We start from the raw sequence: 15,039 nt of genomic DNA, 5'->3' as shown, positions 1-15,039 counted from the left end.
ACATAATGGGCACAGTGGACATAATGGGCACAGTGGACATAATGGGCATAGTGGACATAGTGGACACAGTGGACATAGTGGGCATAGTGGACATAGTGGACATAGTGGGCATAGTGGACATAGTGGACACAGTGGACATAGTGGGCATAGTGGACATAGTGGACATAGTGGGCATAGTGGGCATAGTGGGCATAGTGGACATAGTGGACATAATGGGCACAGTGGACATAATGGGCATAGTGGACATAGTGGACACAGTGGACATAGTGGGCATAGTGGACATAGTGGACATAGTGGGCATAGTGGACATAGTGGACATAGTGGACATAATGGGCACAGTGGACATAGTGGGCATAGTGGACATAGTGGGCATAGTGGACATAGTGGGCATAGTGGACATAGTGGACATAGTGGACATAATGGGCACAGTGGACATAGTGGGCATAGTGGACATAATGGGCATAGTGGGCATAGTGGACACAGTGGGCATAGTGGACACAGTGGACACAGTGGACATAGTGGACATAGTGGACATAGTGGGCATAGTGGGCATAGTGGACATAGTGGACATAGTGGGCATAGTGGACATAATGGGCATAGTGGGCATAGTGGACACAGTGGGCATAGTGGACACAGTGGACACAGTGGACATAGTGGACATAGTGGGCATAGTGGACATGTTCAAGTTTCCATGGATTGTAGCAAGTAGAAGTCACAGAAATATTCTCATATTGCTCTGTATGTAACTATCAAGTGTACTAAGGAGGAAACATCTAAATGAGACAGGAGACATTCTATAATATAAAAAGAATGCTGAAGTACTATCTGAGTAAGCCAATGAGGAATGAATGAATAAGAGAGAAGAACATTTTGAAAAAGACTGTTTAATCAGAATTGAAAAACATGTACAGGAACAGAGAGGTTATTGTACAACCCTCCGATTCACTAGTGGGATTATAGTAAACATCTCACTATAGCCAATTAAAACGTGTATTAAGACTGATTCCTCTAGACAACACAAAGACAGAAAATAACACAAAACGGTGGTTCCAAAAAGGAGTCTTTTTGGTTGTTTGTTTTTGTTTAGCATAGTTTGGAGGATGTTGTAGAATGCTGAGTTGCCTTCTTCTTCTAACCCATTTGGTGTGGTGGATGAACCTGTAAACAAAGGAGAAACATGTTAGATTTGTATTTTGTATAACGAAACAACAATCTTTAATGTTTGTAGCATTTGTAAGGTTGAATGAGTACACTGAATGGCCTGTACTGTACCTGAGTTGGTCTACTTAGTGAATGTGTGGCTTTCAGCTCCCCCACGTCCAAATCCTTTGGAGGGAGAGAAAACGAGAGACAGAGAGAAAGAGCGAGAGGGAGAGAGACAGAGAAAGAAAGAGAGAGGGAGAGGGAAGAGACAGAGAGAGAGCGGGAGTGAGTGTGAGAGAGACAGCGAGAAAGAAAGAGAGAGAGTGTTGGGTCTGGGGACTGCATACTGTACGTCGACAAAACATTCTGGGATTATGTTTCAGGTGGCAGCTGAACCACAATAATGGAAACTCCTGTGGTCCCTGTTCCACAGCAGCTCTTCTAGAACCACCACACGGAACCAACATGACCATTGCTATGACTACCGCTGTTCCAATTCCAACAGAACATTCCCACTATTTCTCCCATAGGATATCTGTCAATGTAAGGGGTCCGACTAGCCCTCTTTTCAGAGACAGTGACTGTATTTTGAGGAGAGAGTTTCTAGGTTATCAGTAGATAAAATATAAAATATATTGATTGATAAGATGTTAATGACCCCAATGTTCTTTGTGGAAGTGTGAACCTTACCCACTGAGGTGGGTATCGTAAAGGTTAAAATGAGCTCATTCTGTCACAGGTTCACAATGAACAGGACTTTCCATACAGGATGTTAGGGTCAGGAATACCCGATAGTGAGGTTCTCCTCCCAAAGATTACAGAGTGGAGCTTTATCAGGGTACGTATATATACACACGGCTCCCATATCACTGAACTCAACTTATATATTAACTGTTACCTTCTTACATTGACATGTACTTTGAACCAAAAACATATAACAACCCTAGGTAATATGGTTTACGATAATAGGGTTGTGATCTCTCTCAATTATGATATCCTCATTAAGATAGATTGTTAAGGCACCTGTCACCTCTACTGTCGGATCATTATCAATAGGAACTCACCTTTAGGCCCAAATAGTGCAGAATAACAGGGGCTGTTACAGTAAGGCTTGCCATCGTGCTAGAGAGAGAGAGAGAGAGAGAGAGAGAGAGAGAGAGAGAGAGAGAGAGAGAGAGAGAGAGAGAGAGAGAGAGAGAGAGAGAGAGAGAGAGAGAGAGAGAGAGAGAGAGAGAGAGAGAGAGAGAGAGAGAGAGAGAGAGAGAGAGAGAGAGAGAGAGAGAGAGAGAGAGAGAGAGAGAGAGAGAGAGAGAGAGAGAGAGAGAGAGAGAGAGAGAGAGAGAGAGAGGGTACAGGCTGTATTAGTACCAGCCTGACTGACTGAAAATACCAGCATGTGATTGTATTCAGATGAAAAGCCAAACAATTTCATGAAAGATTAATGGACCAGAATGTGGGCTTAATTGTAGTTTATGACCAATACAATCTATGACAGGAGAACACATATCATAAATACATTATTCCAATATCCTTAATTATTTTCCTTAAAATATTTCTCATCTAATAATTAATTGTGTGTTGTGTGTGAGGATTGTGTGAAGTGTGTGTGTTTGGTTGCACGAGCTTGTGTGTTTGCCCGCATGCTTGCACATGCGTGGGTGTGTGTGTGTGTGTGTGTGTGTGTGTGTGTGTGTGTGTGTGTGTGTGTGTGTGTGTGTGTGTGTGTGTGTGTGTGTGTGTGTGTGTGTGTGTGTGTGTGTGTGTGTGTGTGTGTGTGTGTGTGTGTGTGTGTGTGTGTGTGTGTGTGTCGGCTGACCTCTGCGTGTGATCCGGCCGACAGCGTCTTGTTACACTTCTCACACTTCAGACAGGGTCTGTGCCAGTCCTTCCCCAGTGATGTCACTCTCTCCGCTGTGAGACAAAGAGATAATAGGACACATTTAGCTAATGGACAATGGCCCACTCACAATGACATGCATCTTCCCACACCACACCGAGACGGGCACTGTAGTCTGGTGAGGATACTGTCTGGATGTCAGACTGTAGTCTGGTGAGGATACTGTCTGGATGTTAGACTGTAGTCTGGTGAGGATACTGTCTGGATGTTAGACTGTAGTCTGGTGAGGATACTGTCTGGATGTTAGACTGTAGTCTGGTGAGGATACTGTCTGGATGTTAGACTGTAGTCTGGTGAGGATACTGTCTGGATGTTAGACTGTAGTCTGGTGAGGATACTGTCTGGATGTTAGACTGTAGTCTGGTGAGGATACTGTCTGGATGTTAGACTGTAGTCTGGTGAGGATACTGTCTGGATGTCAGACTGTAGTCTGGTGAGGATACTGTCTGGATGTCAGACTGTAGTCTGGTGAGGATACTGTCTGGATGTCAGACTGTAGTCTGGTGAGGATACTGTCTGGATGTTAGACTGTAGTCTGGTGAGGATACTGTCTGGATGTTAGACTGTAGTCTGGTGAGGATACTGTCTGGATGTTAGACTGTAGTCTGGTGAGGATACTGTCTGGATGTTAGACTGTAGTCTGGTGAGGATACTGTCTGGATGTTAGACTGTAGTCTGGTGAGGATACTGTCTGGATGTTAGACTGTAGTCTGGTGAGGATACTGTCTGGATGTTAGACTGTAGTCTGGTGAGGATACTGTCTGGATGTTAGACTGTAGTCTGGTGAGGATACTGTCTGGATGTTAGACTGTAGTCTGGTGAGGATACTGTCTGGATGTCAGACTGTAGTCTGGTGAGGATACTGTCTGGATGTTAGACTGTAGTCTGGTGAGGATACTGTCTGGATGTTAGACTGTAGTCTGGTGAGGATACTGTCTGGATGTTAGACTGTAGTCTGGTGAGGATACTGTCTGGATGTTAGACTGTAGTCTGGTGAGGATACTGTCTGGATGTCAGACTGTAGTCTGGTGAGGATACTGTCTGGATGTTAGACTGTAGTCTGGTGAGGATACTGTCTGGATGTTAGACTGTAGTCTGGTGAGGATACTGTCTGGATGTCAGACTGTAGTCTGGTGAGGATACTGTCTGGATGTTAGACTGTAGTCTGGTGAGGATACTGTCTGGATGTTAGACTGTAGTCTGGTGAGGATACTGTCTGGATGTTAGACTGTAGTCTGGTGAGGATACTGTCTGGATGTCAGACTGTAGTCTGGTGAGGATACTGTCTGGATGTTAGACTGTAGTCTGGTGAGGATACTGTCTGGATGTTAGACTGTAGTCTGGTGAGGATACTGTCTGGATGTCAGACTGTAGTCTGGTGAGGATACTGTCTGGATGTTAGACTGTAGTCTGGTGAGGATACTGTCTGGATGTTAGACTGTAGTCTGGTGAGGATACTGTCTGGATGTTAGACTGTAGTCTGGTGAGGATACTGTCTGGATGTTAGACTGTAGTCTGGTGAGGATACTGTCTGGATGTTAGACTGTAGTCTGGTGAGGATACTGTCTGGATGTTAGACTGTAGTCTGGTGAGGATACTGTCTGGATGTTAGACTGTAGTCTGGTGAGGATACTGTCTGGATGTTAGACTGTAGTCTGGTGAGGATACTGTCTGGATGTTAGACTGTAGTCTGGTGAGGATACTGTCTGGATGTCAGACTGTAGTCTGGTGAGGATACTGTCTGGATGTTAGACTGTAGTCTGGTGAGGATACTGTCTGGATGTTAGACTGTAGTCTGGTGAGGATACTGTCTGGATGTCAGACTGTAGTCTGGTGAGGATACTGTCTGGATGTTAGACTGTAGTCTGGTGAGGATACTGTCTGGATGTTAGACTGTAGTCTGGTGAGGATACTGTCTGGATGTTAGACTGTAGTCTGGTGAGGATACTGTCTGGATGTTAGACTGTAGTCTGGTGAGGATACTGTCTGGATGTTAGACTGTAGTCTGGTGAGGATACTGTCTGGATGTTAGACTGTAGTCTGGTGAGGATACTGTCTGGATGTTAGACTGTAGTCTGGTGAGGATACTGTCTGGATGTTAGACTGTAGTCTGGTGAGGATACTGTCTGGATGTTAGACTGTAGTCTGGTGAGGATACTGTCTGGATGTCAGACTGTAGTCTGGTGAGGATACTGTCTGGATGTTAGACTGTAGTCTGGTGAGGATACTGTCTGGATGTCAGACTGTAGTCTGGTGAGGATACTGTCTGGATGTTAGACTGTAGTCTGGTGAGGATACTGTCTGGATGTCAGACTGTAGTCTGGTGAGGATACTGTCTGGATGTTAGACTGTAGTCTGGTGAGGATACTGTCTGGATGTTAGACTGTAGTCTGGTGAGGATACTGTCTGGATGTTAGACTGTAGTCTGGTGAGGATACTGTCTGGATGTTAGACTGTAGTCTGGTGAGGATACTGTCTGGATGTTAGACTGTAGACTGGTGAGGATACTGTCTGGATGTTAGACTGTAGTCTGGTGAGGATACTGTCTGGATGTTAGACTGTAGTCTGGTGAGGATACTGTCTGGATGTTAGACTGTAGTCTGGTGAGGATACTGTCTGGATGTTAGACTGTAGTCTGGTGAGGATACTGTCTGGATGTCAGACTGTAGTCTGGTGAGGATACTGTCTGGATGTTAGACTGTAGTCTGGTGAGGATACTGCTTGTGAGCTCCATGATGTAACGTTACAGGCCTCGTTTAGACCAGCACACAGATAACACTTTAGTCACAAGAATATTGGGAGGGTGTGGTGCTTGGCTGAGTGTCTGAGGAGAGAGAGAGAGGAGACTCCCTGAGGAATATGCCCTCCCTTCCCTCCCTATTTCCCCTCCTCCCTTGGAAATATAAAAACCTGATAAAGAGAGTATTTATCTTCGGGCTGAGCTGTGAGGAACGATTTGCAACAAACAGCCATCATGGAGACGGTCGTTAAACAGGGGGGTAAGCCATGGTCATGGGTTTTATGGTTTTTATGAGCAGAAATGTTCAAGCTCGGAGGGCGGTCTGGTGAGATCTATCCCACGATGCAATGGGAGAGAGGGCCAACTAAGCATCTGCTGTGTCTGATGGGAGCCAAATGCTGTAAAGTTCATCAAACTGAGCACACACACTCAAACACATATACACATACATACGTCACACACACTCAAACACATATACACATACATACGTCACACACACTCAAACACATATACACATACATACGTCACACACACTCAAACACATATACACATACATACGTCACACACACTGAGCACATAAACACATACACACATCACACACACTGAGCACATAAACACATACACACATCACACACACTGAGCACATAAACACATACACACATCACACACACTGAGCACATAAACACATGCACACATCACACACACTGAGCACATAAACACATGCACACATCACACACACTGAGCACATAAACACATACACACATCACACACACTGAGCACATAAACACATGCACACATCACACACACTGAGCACATAAACACATGCACACATCACACACACTGAGCACATAAACACATACACACATCACACACACTGAGCACATAAACACATGCACACATCACACACACTGAGCACATAAACACATGCACACATCACACACACTGAGCACATAAACACATACACACATCACACGCACTGAGCACATAAACACATGCACACATCACACACACTGAGCACATAAACACATACACACATCACACACACTGAGCACATAAACACATATACACATGCAAAGCATCGCACACACAATTTCAAAACATAAGGACAGGAGGTGCTGAAAGCAAAACGACATTCTAATACATTTTGGTCATAAATAAAGTAGAGAAAATTCAAAACACACTGGAGCATAACATGATCACTACCATCTATGGATATGAATGAGGGTCCTGCTAAAGTCTTACTCAATACACGATTTAAAGTAAATGTTTAACCAAGAGATTACAGATCCATCATGGGAACTCTTGCTTCATATTTGGAATTACTGTAAATGATTCTGAAGGTCTCTACATATTGTAGAATTGCATTTGACTATACTGTATTACTGAGTTCATGCACAGTAGTCAATAGTTATTTGTCAGTGGTGGAAAAAGTACCCAATTGTCATATTTGAGTAAAAGTAAAAATTCCTTAATAGAAAATGACTAAAGTAAAAGTGAAAGTCACCTAGTAAAATACTACTTAAGTAAAAGTCTAAAAGTATTTGGTTTTAAATGTACTTAAGTATCAAAAGTAAAAGTACAAGTATAAATAATTTCAAATTCCATTATATTGAGCAAACCAAACGGCACGATTTTCTTGTTTTTTTAAATGTACGGATAGCCAGGGGCACACTCCAACACTCAGACATCATTTACAAACTAAGCATTTGTGTTTAGTGAGTCTGCCAGATCAGAGGCAGTAGGGATGACCAGGGATTTTCTCTTTAAGTGCGTGAATTAGACCATTTTCCTGTCCTGCTAAGCATTCATAATGTAGCAAGTACTTTTAGGAGTCAGGGAAATGTATGGAGTAGAAAGTACATTATATTCTTTAGGAATGTAGTGATGTATAAGTAAAAGTTATCAAAAATATAAATAGTAAAGTAAAGTACAGATACCCCAAAAAAACACTTAAGTAGTACTTTGAAGTATTTTTACTTAAGTACTTAACAATAATCTGGTATTTGTCATGGCAGTGATTTAGGGCTCGATTCAATCCGTAGTGCTGAAGATCCGCACTGTAGCGCAAATTCAATGTAAAGATAATTTCCCGATTATGCCGACATATGCAGCATTTACCGTGAATCCAGTCTCTGTGAACGCAGGAACATTGCCTTCACCTTTCTATGGAGATGTAGCACAATTCTTCAGCGCTACGGATTAAATCGAGCCCCTAGTGTGAGTATGGATCCACGCTGTCAGATTATTGTTTCCAGTGTCTCAGTACAATCAGTCGGTCAGTCAGTCAGCCAGTCAGTCAGTCAATCAGTGTCTCAGTGCAGTCAGTAAGCCAGTCAGTCAGTCTTCCAGTCAGCCAGTCAGTCAGTCAGTCAGCAATCAAATTCTACTGGGGCGGCAGGTAGCCTAGTGGTTAGAGCGTTGGACTTGTAACCGAAAGGTTGCTAGATTGAATCACTGAGCTGACAAGGTAAAAATATGTTGTTCTGCCCCTGAACAAGGCAGTTAACCCACTGTTCCTAGGCTGTCATTGTAAATAAGAATTTGTTCTTAACTGACTTGCCTAGTTAAATAAAGGTTAAATAAAAAAAATCTGTCAGTCAATCAGTGTCTCAGTGCAGTCAGTCAGTAAGCCAGTCAGTCTTCCAGTCAGTCAGTCCTACAGCATTCCAGCTGGCTCTGTAGAGGCTGGGTGGAATGGAACCAGGTCCAAGGTTTGGCCTCCCTCTAGGCCACAGTAATCACCAGAGGTTTGGACTCGAGTCAGACTCGAGTCACAAATATGATGACTTGCAACTCGACTTTGACTTTAATAACACCAATGACTCGTGACTTGACTTGGACTTGAGCCTTATGACTCGACCTGACTTGATACCCTCCCCAAGCTGACTTGATACCCTCCCCAAGCTGACTTGATACCCTCCCCAAGCTGACTTGATACCCTCCCCAAACTGACTTGATACCCTCCCCAAGCTGACTTGATACCCTCCCCAAGCTGACTTGATACCCTCCCCAAACTGACTTGATACCCTCCTCAAACTGTCTTGATACCCTCCCCAAACTGACTTGATACCCTCCCCAAGCCCAAATATTAAAAGTGATGCTATTTAAAAAAGTGTGCAGCGCATCAACTCTTCATTTAACGGATTACAGTTTGAATCAGACAGCAGCCAATCAAATTGTGCCAGCTGAGAAACAGTTGTGCGTGTCAGTGCAGAGGAACGTCGGCGGGTGAATTCAGATGGAGCCCTTGGAAAGATGATACCCAGAATTATTATTTTCGGATATGAAGACTACACTGTATCAACAGAAAACGGATTGCAACTTGCAAAACATGCGGGAAGAAAATTACAGACGGAGGCGGAACAACTTCCAACTTTGTTCGACATTTGAAGCTGCACAAAGACCGGTAAGTTGTGGCTAATATAGCCGACAGCTATATATTTGATTACTTTACTAGTGTATCATGTAGGCTAACGTAATGTTACATCAATGAGCCTCCACACAGTCAGTCAGTGCGGGAACGTGATCATTGCACCCAAGATTGAGCTACAACTGGCTAGGCAGTTGGTAGCCTACATCCTGCCTGATGTTACTGCTGTTCCTTAAACCATTGACATACGTTATCCTACTGTAACCACACAGAGAGAGAGTGTGTGTGTGTGTGTGTGTGTGTGTGTGTGTGTGTGTGTGTGTGTGTGTGTGTGTGTGTGTGTGTGTGTGTGTGTGTGTGTGTGTGTGTGTGTGTGTGTGTGTGTGTGTGTGTGTGTGTGTGTGTGTGTTAAGGTTGGGCGATTGTGTACAAGCCTACATCGCTCGAATGCGCCCCACAGCGATCCTTGATAGTCGATCACTATTGTGGGGGGGGGGGGGGGGGGGTCTTTCTCATGGCTACCCATCTATATCCATGGAAATATAACATTTATTTGGAAAGTAATACATATATAGATATTTATAAAAACATTCATGATTTGCGTAAATGTAATATACTTACTATTGCTCTTGTTAAAAATATTAAATATTATTAAATTTGGTGAAGAGCACATTATGACTTGTTTAGGACACTAAACTCAAAGTTTAGGACTTGAGACTTGCCTGTCTTGACTTGGGACATGACTTGGGACATTGAGTGCTAAGACTTGAGACTTACTTCTGACTTGTAAAACAATGACTTGGTTCCACCTCTGGTAATTACTGTACTTCCACTAACAAAATGAGGAAACCGAGAAAGGATGTCCCTCTCCACTACCCTGGGACAGAACATAATGGAACCGAGAAAGGATGTCCCTCTCCACTACCCTGGGACAGAACATAATGAAACCGAGAAAGGATGTCCCTCTCCACTACCCTGGGACAGAATATAATGGAACCGAGAAAGGATGTCCCTCTCCACTACCCTGGGACAGAACATAATGAAACCGAGAAAGGATGTCCCTCTCCACTACCCTGGGACAGAATATAATGGAACCGAGAAAGGATGTCCCTCTCCACTACCCTGGGACAGAATATAATGGAACCGAGAAAGGATGTCCCTCTCCACTACCCTGGGACAGAATATAATGGTGCTGCTGTGTCTCAAGTGCTCTTGGTTGACTTACAGTGTCAGAGGGTAACAGAGGCAACACTGTTGGGTTACAGTAATTGACCTTATTCACACAGAGGTTTTCATTCCTACTCTGGAGCAATCATGGCCGACACGTGAATAAGGTCTATTGTGATTCATCGAACAACACTCCTTCACTTCGTGTTGTCACCACTGGTTATGAATGGTCAGCTCATTCCTCAGGCACTCAGAGCTGTTGTCCATCTGTCTGTCTGTAGGTGGGTGTGTGTGTGAATGAAGTTTATATACAGACACAGATCCTTCAGTCCCCTTGATGTCAATGTCATAGGGTGTGTCTACTGTAATTGGGGTGTGTCTACTGTAATTGGCGTGTGTCTAATGTGATTGGGGTGTGTCTAATGTGATTGGCGTGTGTCTACTGTAATGGGGGTGTGTCTACTCTAATTGGGATGTGTCTACTGTTACTGGGGTGTGTTTCCTGTAATTAGGGTGTGTTTACTGTAATTAGGGTGTGTTTACAGTAATTGGGGTGTGCTTACTGTAATGGGGGTGTGTGAGAAAGACCAACTACCATGAATAACACTTCTTACACCACTCCAACTACCATGAATAACACTTCTTACACCACTCCAACTACCATGAATAACACTTCTTACACCACTCCAACTACCATGAATAACACTTCTTACACCACTCCAACTACCATGAATAACACTTCTTACACCACTCCAACTACCATGAATAACACTTCTTACACCACTCCAACTACCATGAATAACACTTCTTACACCACTCCAACTACCATGAATAACACTTCTTACACCACTCACTGGGGGAGCTATGAGGTGGGTAGAGAGAAGATCAACCAAGACAAAAGACAGTTTAGAAAGAGAGGAGATGGGGAGATAAATGATATGTATAGAACAGGAAATAGGCCTCGTCAGGTAGGAAAACAGGCCTACAGTGGAACAGGTTGTGAAAAGCGTGAAGATGGAGTTGCTGCATAAGCATTCCCAAGCTAGATAGGGTGTCAAATCAAATCAAAGTGTATTTGTCACGTGCGCGGAATACAACAGGTACCTTACAGTGAAATGCTTACTTCCATAACCAACAGTGCAAAAAAGGTATTCGGTGAACAATAGGTAAGTAAAGAAATAAAACAACAGTAAAAAGACAGTGAAAAATAACAGTAGCGAGGCTATATACAGTAGCGAGGCTATATACAGTAGCGAGGCTATAAAAGTAGCGAGGCTACATACAGACACCGGTTAGTCAGGCTGATTGAGGTAGTATGTACATGTAGATATGGTTAAAGTGACTATGCATATATGATGAACAGAGAGTAGCAGTAGCGTCAGGTTGCTTAGCGGTTAAGATTGTTGGGCCATGAACCGAAAGGTTGCTGGTTCAGATCCCCAAGCCAACTAGGTGAAAAATGTGCTGATTTGCCCTTGAGCAAAGCATTTAATCCTAATTGATACTTTAAGTTTCTCTGCATAAGAGTGTCTACTAAAATGTAAGATAGTATAGCTGCTCCCTTGAGCAATGACAGATACTTTCTGAAAACAAGTATTTTATAGATTTATGAAAGAGAAAACTGATAATACCCTACAAGCCAAAAAACCGAAGCTCAGCTTCAATGCCCTTTTGCCCTGAGACATTTTATTCAAGAGCTGCAGAGAGACGCAGACCTGTTTTTTCATGAAAAAAAACGAAAAGTTAATCCGCAGAAGGAAGGTATGGCTCCCCAGCCAGCAGGGTCAATTCCTCTGACTGACAGGCCAACCTTACTGTAGAGAGAGAGACAGAGAGAGAGAGAGAGAGGTGGGGGAGTTATGAGGTGGCTCTATTCACAAACACAAACAGACCCCACAAACACAAACCAACCAAATCACGAGAAAACTAAATTTGGTGGAATCTGAGCTGTACTTCCTAACCTCCTGCCAATGTATGACCATATTAGAGACACATATTTCCCTCAGATTACACAGACACACAAAGAATTTGAAAACAAACCCAATTTTGATAAACTCCCATATCTACTGGGTGAAATACCACAGTGTGCCATCACAGCAGCAAGATTTGTGACCTGTTGCCACAAGAAAAGGGCAACCAGTGAAGAACAAACACCATTGTAAATACAACCCATATTTGTGTTTATTTATTTTCCCTTTTGTACTTTAACCATTTGCACATTGTTACAACACTGTATATAGACATAATATGACATTTGAAATATCTTTATTATTTTGGAACTTCTGTGAGTTTAATGTTTACTGTTCATTTTAATTGTTTATTTCACTTTATTTATTATCTACTTCACTTGCTTTGGAAATGTAAACATATGTTTCCCATGACAATAAAGCCCCTTGAATTGAATTGAGAGAGACAGAGAGAGAGAGGGGGGGGGGGGGGTATGGCAGAGTCAATTCATCTGACTGACAGGCCAACCTTACTGTGGGGAGAGAGACAGAGAGAGACAGAGCCTTTGTGCTATGTACCATGGCTTTGTGTGTCTCCAGCGATGACAGACTGACTCTGTTAAGCTACTGAAGTGAAGGAAATGTGCTAAATGGATCAAGACACATAAAATGGTCCGTCCAACCAGTTCCTTCCTCCATGGAGCTCCAGACAGAGGGAGACCAAGGTTCTTGGGATTCACCGGGTAAAACATGACAGACTCTGGAAATACTGATTTCCTCTTCTTCTCATCTGTCATTTAAGTCGTCACTTAAAATAAGTACAAAAGCAATATTTTCCATGCGGAATATTAGTTTACAAGACGGAACCAGTGGTTGTAGTTTCATGGCACTCGTTTTCCTTCCTTAGCCTTGATCATAACAATATTAGTTTACAAGACGGAACCAGTGGTTGTAGTTTCATGGCACTCGTTTTCCTTCCTTAGCCTTGATCATAACAATATTAGTTTACAAGACGGAACCAGTGGTTGTAGTTTCATGGCACTCGTTTTCCTTCCTTAGCCTTGATCATAACAATATTAGTTTACACCGTGCCCATCTGAGATGTCATCTCCCTCACAGTGTTTGTGCTTGTCAGTACACTTCCTTACTATATCAGTTGTTGAAAGATCAGACGGGTAGGCTCCAACACAAACAGATGGTTACTGCCAACTTGAACATATATGAATTTCCCATTTCAAACCTGATATATAACTAGTGATTTCCTATTCCAGTACAAGTCTGAGAGAGATATTGTATTGGGATGTCTTAATGCCCGCTGTAGTCTTTTATCCCTATGTTATTTTATCCCCTCTCTCCCTAATGCACTAAGTGCCGTATGCTAAGTCACTGACTTAGCAGGACCTACAGTACCGCAGCTAGTCTGTTGTCAAGATGTTATCACTGTTGGAAAATCTCCAGAGTCTGAGGGGGGAAAGACTCCCATTAAATTCACTGCATCAGATTTTTGTAGAATTATGTCTTCCTCTTTTGGGAAGGGCAAATAAACAATGCAGTCATTAACCAATTAGTCAACGAGTATTACTAAAATTGTTATGAACTAGTTACTAAAAGTTTGCATGCCAAAAATATTCTGCAGTCACAGACATGTTCATTCTATATATAATTCCTAACAGGAAATTGCTCAAGAGAAGCATTGCTCCTTTTCTCTCTCACAATCTCTCAAGAGCTTTTTTACAGCTACAGACAAGTTGGTTAACTAAACTGTATTGAACTGTCCGCAGGTTTCGTCAAATGTGAAATATGGTACGATAACTCAAAGCAGGTATGTTGAATAAAATAAGTGCACCCCTGTTTAGCAAAAATAATGAATAATAATTTTGATCGACAAAATAAAGATGTCTTACCGAAGTAAACTTCCTTCGTGCATTTTGGGCACTTCGGCATGGTGATGTGTTGGTCTCCGGGATAGATAGAAATATCCTAGTTGAATTAATGCTCACAGCAGTTATACAGCAGTAGCAGCCCACCTGTTCGTTCTAAACCACGCCTCGTTGTGAAATGCAGATGTTTGCGCGCCTTAGTATTTATACCGCTCAGGAAATAGTTGCTCACCACGGAACTGAATAGAGGGTGAGGCTTTGACAGCGTGTGTGTGTGCGTGCGTGCGTGCGTGTGTGTGTGTTTTTGTGTGTGTGTGAGATATAATATATATATATATATATATATTATGAGGGAGAGAGAGAGAGAGAGAGAGAGAGAGAGAGAGAGAGAGAGAGAGAGAGAGAGAGAGAGAGAGAGAGAGAGAGAGAGAGAGAGAGAGAGAGAGAGAGAGAGAGAGAGAGAGAGAGAGAGAGAGAGGGGGGGGCAAAATACGGAAATGATTGGAGTTGAGTCAGTGTGCATTTAAGATCTAAGTCAGGAAATCATGTCAGAAACGTTTTTGTGCACTAGCCTATACCTTTAGGATAGTTATAGCTTTATTCACTATAGGCTATATTCTAAATGATTGAATTGAATAAAAAAAGATATACATATATATATATAGCAGTTATTAAAAACATGTTGAAACTTACAGTGCCTTCAGAAAATATTCAGAAAGTGTTCAGACCCCTCGACTTATTCCACTTTTTGTTGTTTTACAGCCTGAATTCAACATGTATTAAATATATTTTCTCCTCACCCATCTACACACATTACCCCCATAATGACAAAGTAAAAACATGTTTTTAGAAATGTTTGCAAATTTATTGAAAATGAAATACAGAAATATCTAATT

General features: G+C 42.6%; 1 protein-coding gene across 1 annotated transcript; it reads right to left on the bottom strand.

Moving 5' to 3' along the window:
* Nucleotides 1-868: 868 nt before the first annotated feature.
* On the bottom strand, nt 869-14,569 carry LOC139563444 (cysteine-rich protein 1-like). Its single transcript, XM_071382121.1, has 5 exons — nt 14,168-14,569; nt 2,960-3,054; nt 2,208-2,265; nt 1,273-1,326; nt 869-1,158 (listed from the first exon to the last, which is right to left on the bottom strand). The coding sequence occupies exons 1-4, from the start codon at nt 14,205-14,207 to the stop codon at nt 1,283-1,285; spliced, it is 237 nt and encodes a 78-aa protein (XP_071238222.1). The 5' UTR covers nt 14,208-14,569; the 3' UTR covers nt 869-1,158; nt 1,273-1,282.
* Nucleotides 14,570-15,039: the final 470 nt, after the last annotated feature.

The sequence above is a fragment of the Salvelinus alpinus genome, chromosome 34, assembly GCF_045679555.1.
Source record: "Salvelinus alpinus chromosome 34, SLU_Salpinus.1, whole genome shotgun sequence".
NCBI classification, from domain to species: domain Eukaryota; kingdom Metazoa; phylum Chordata; class Actinopteri; order Salmoniformes; family Salmonidae; genus Salvelinus; species Salvelinus alpinus.
This window is presented reverse-complemented; position numbering and strand designations above follow the sequence as displayed.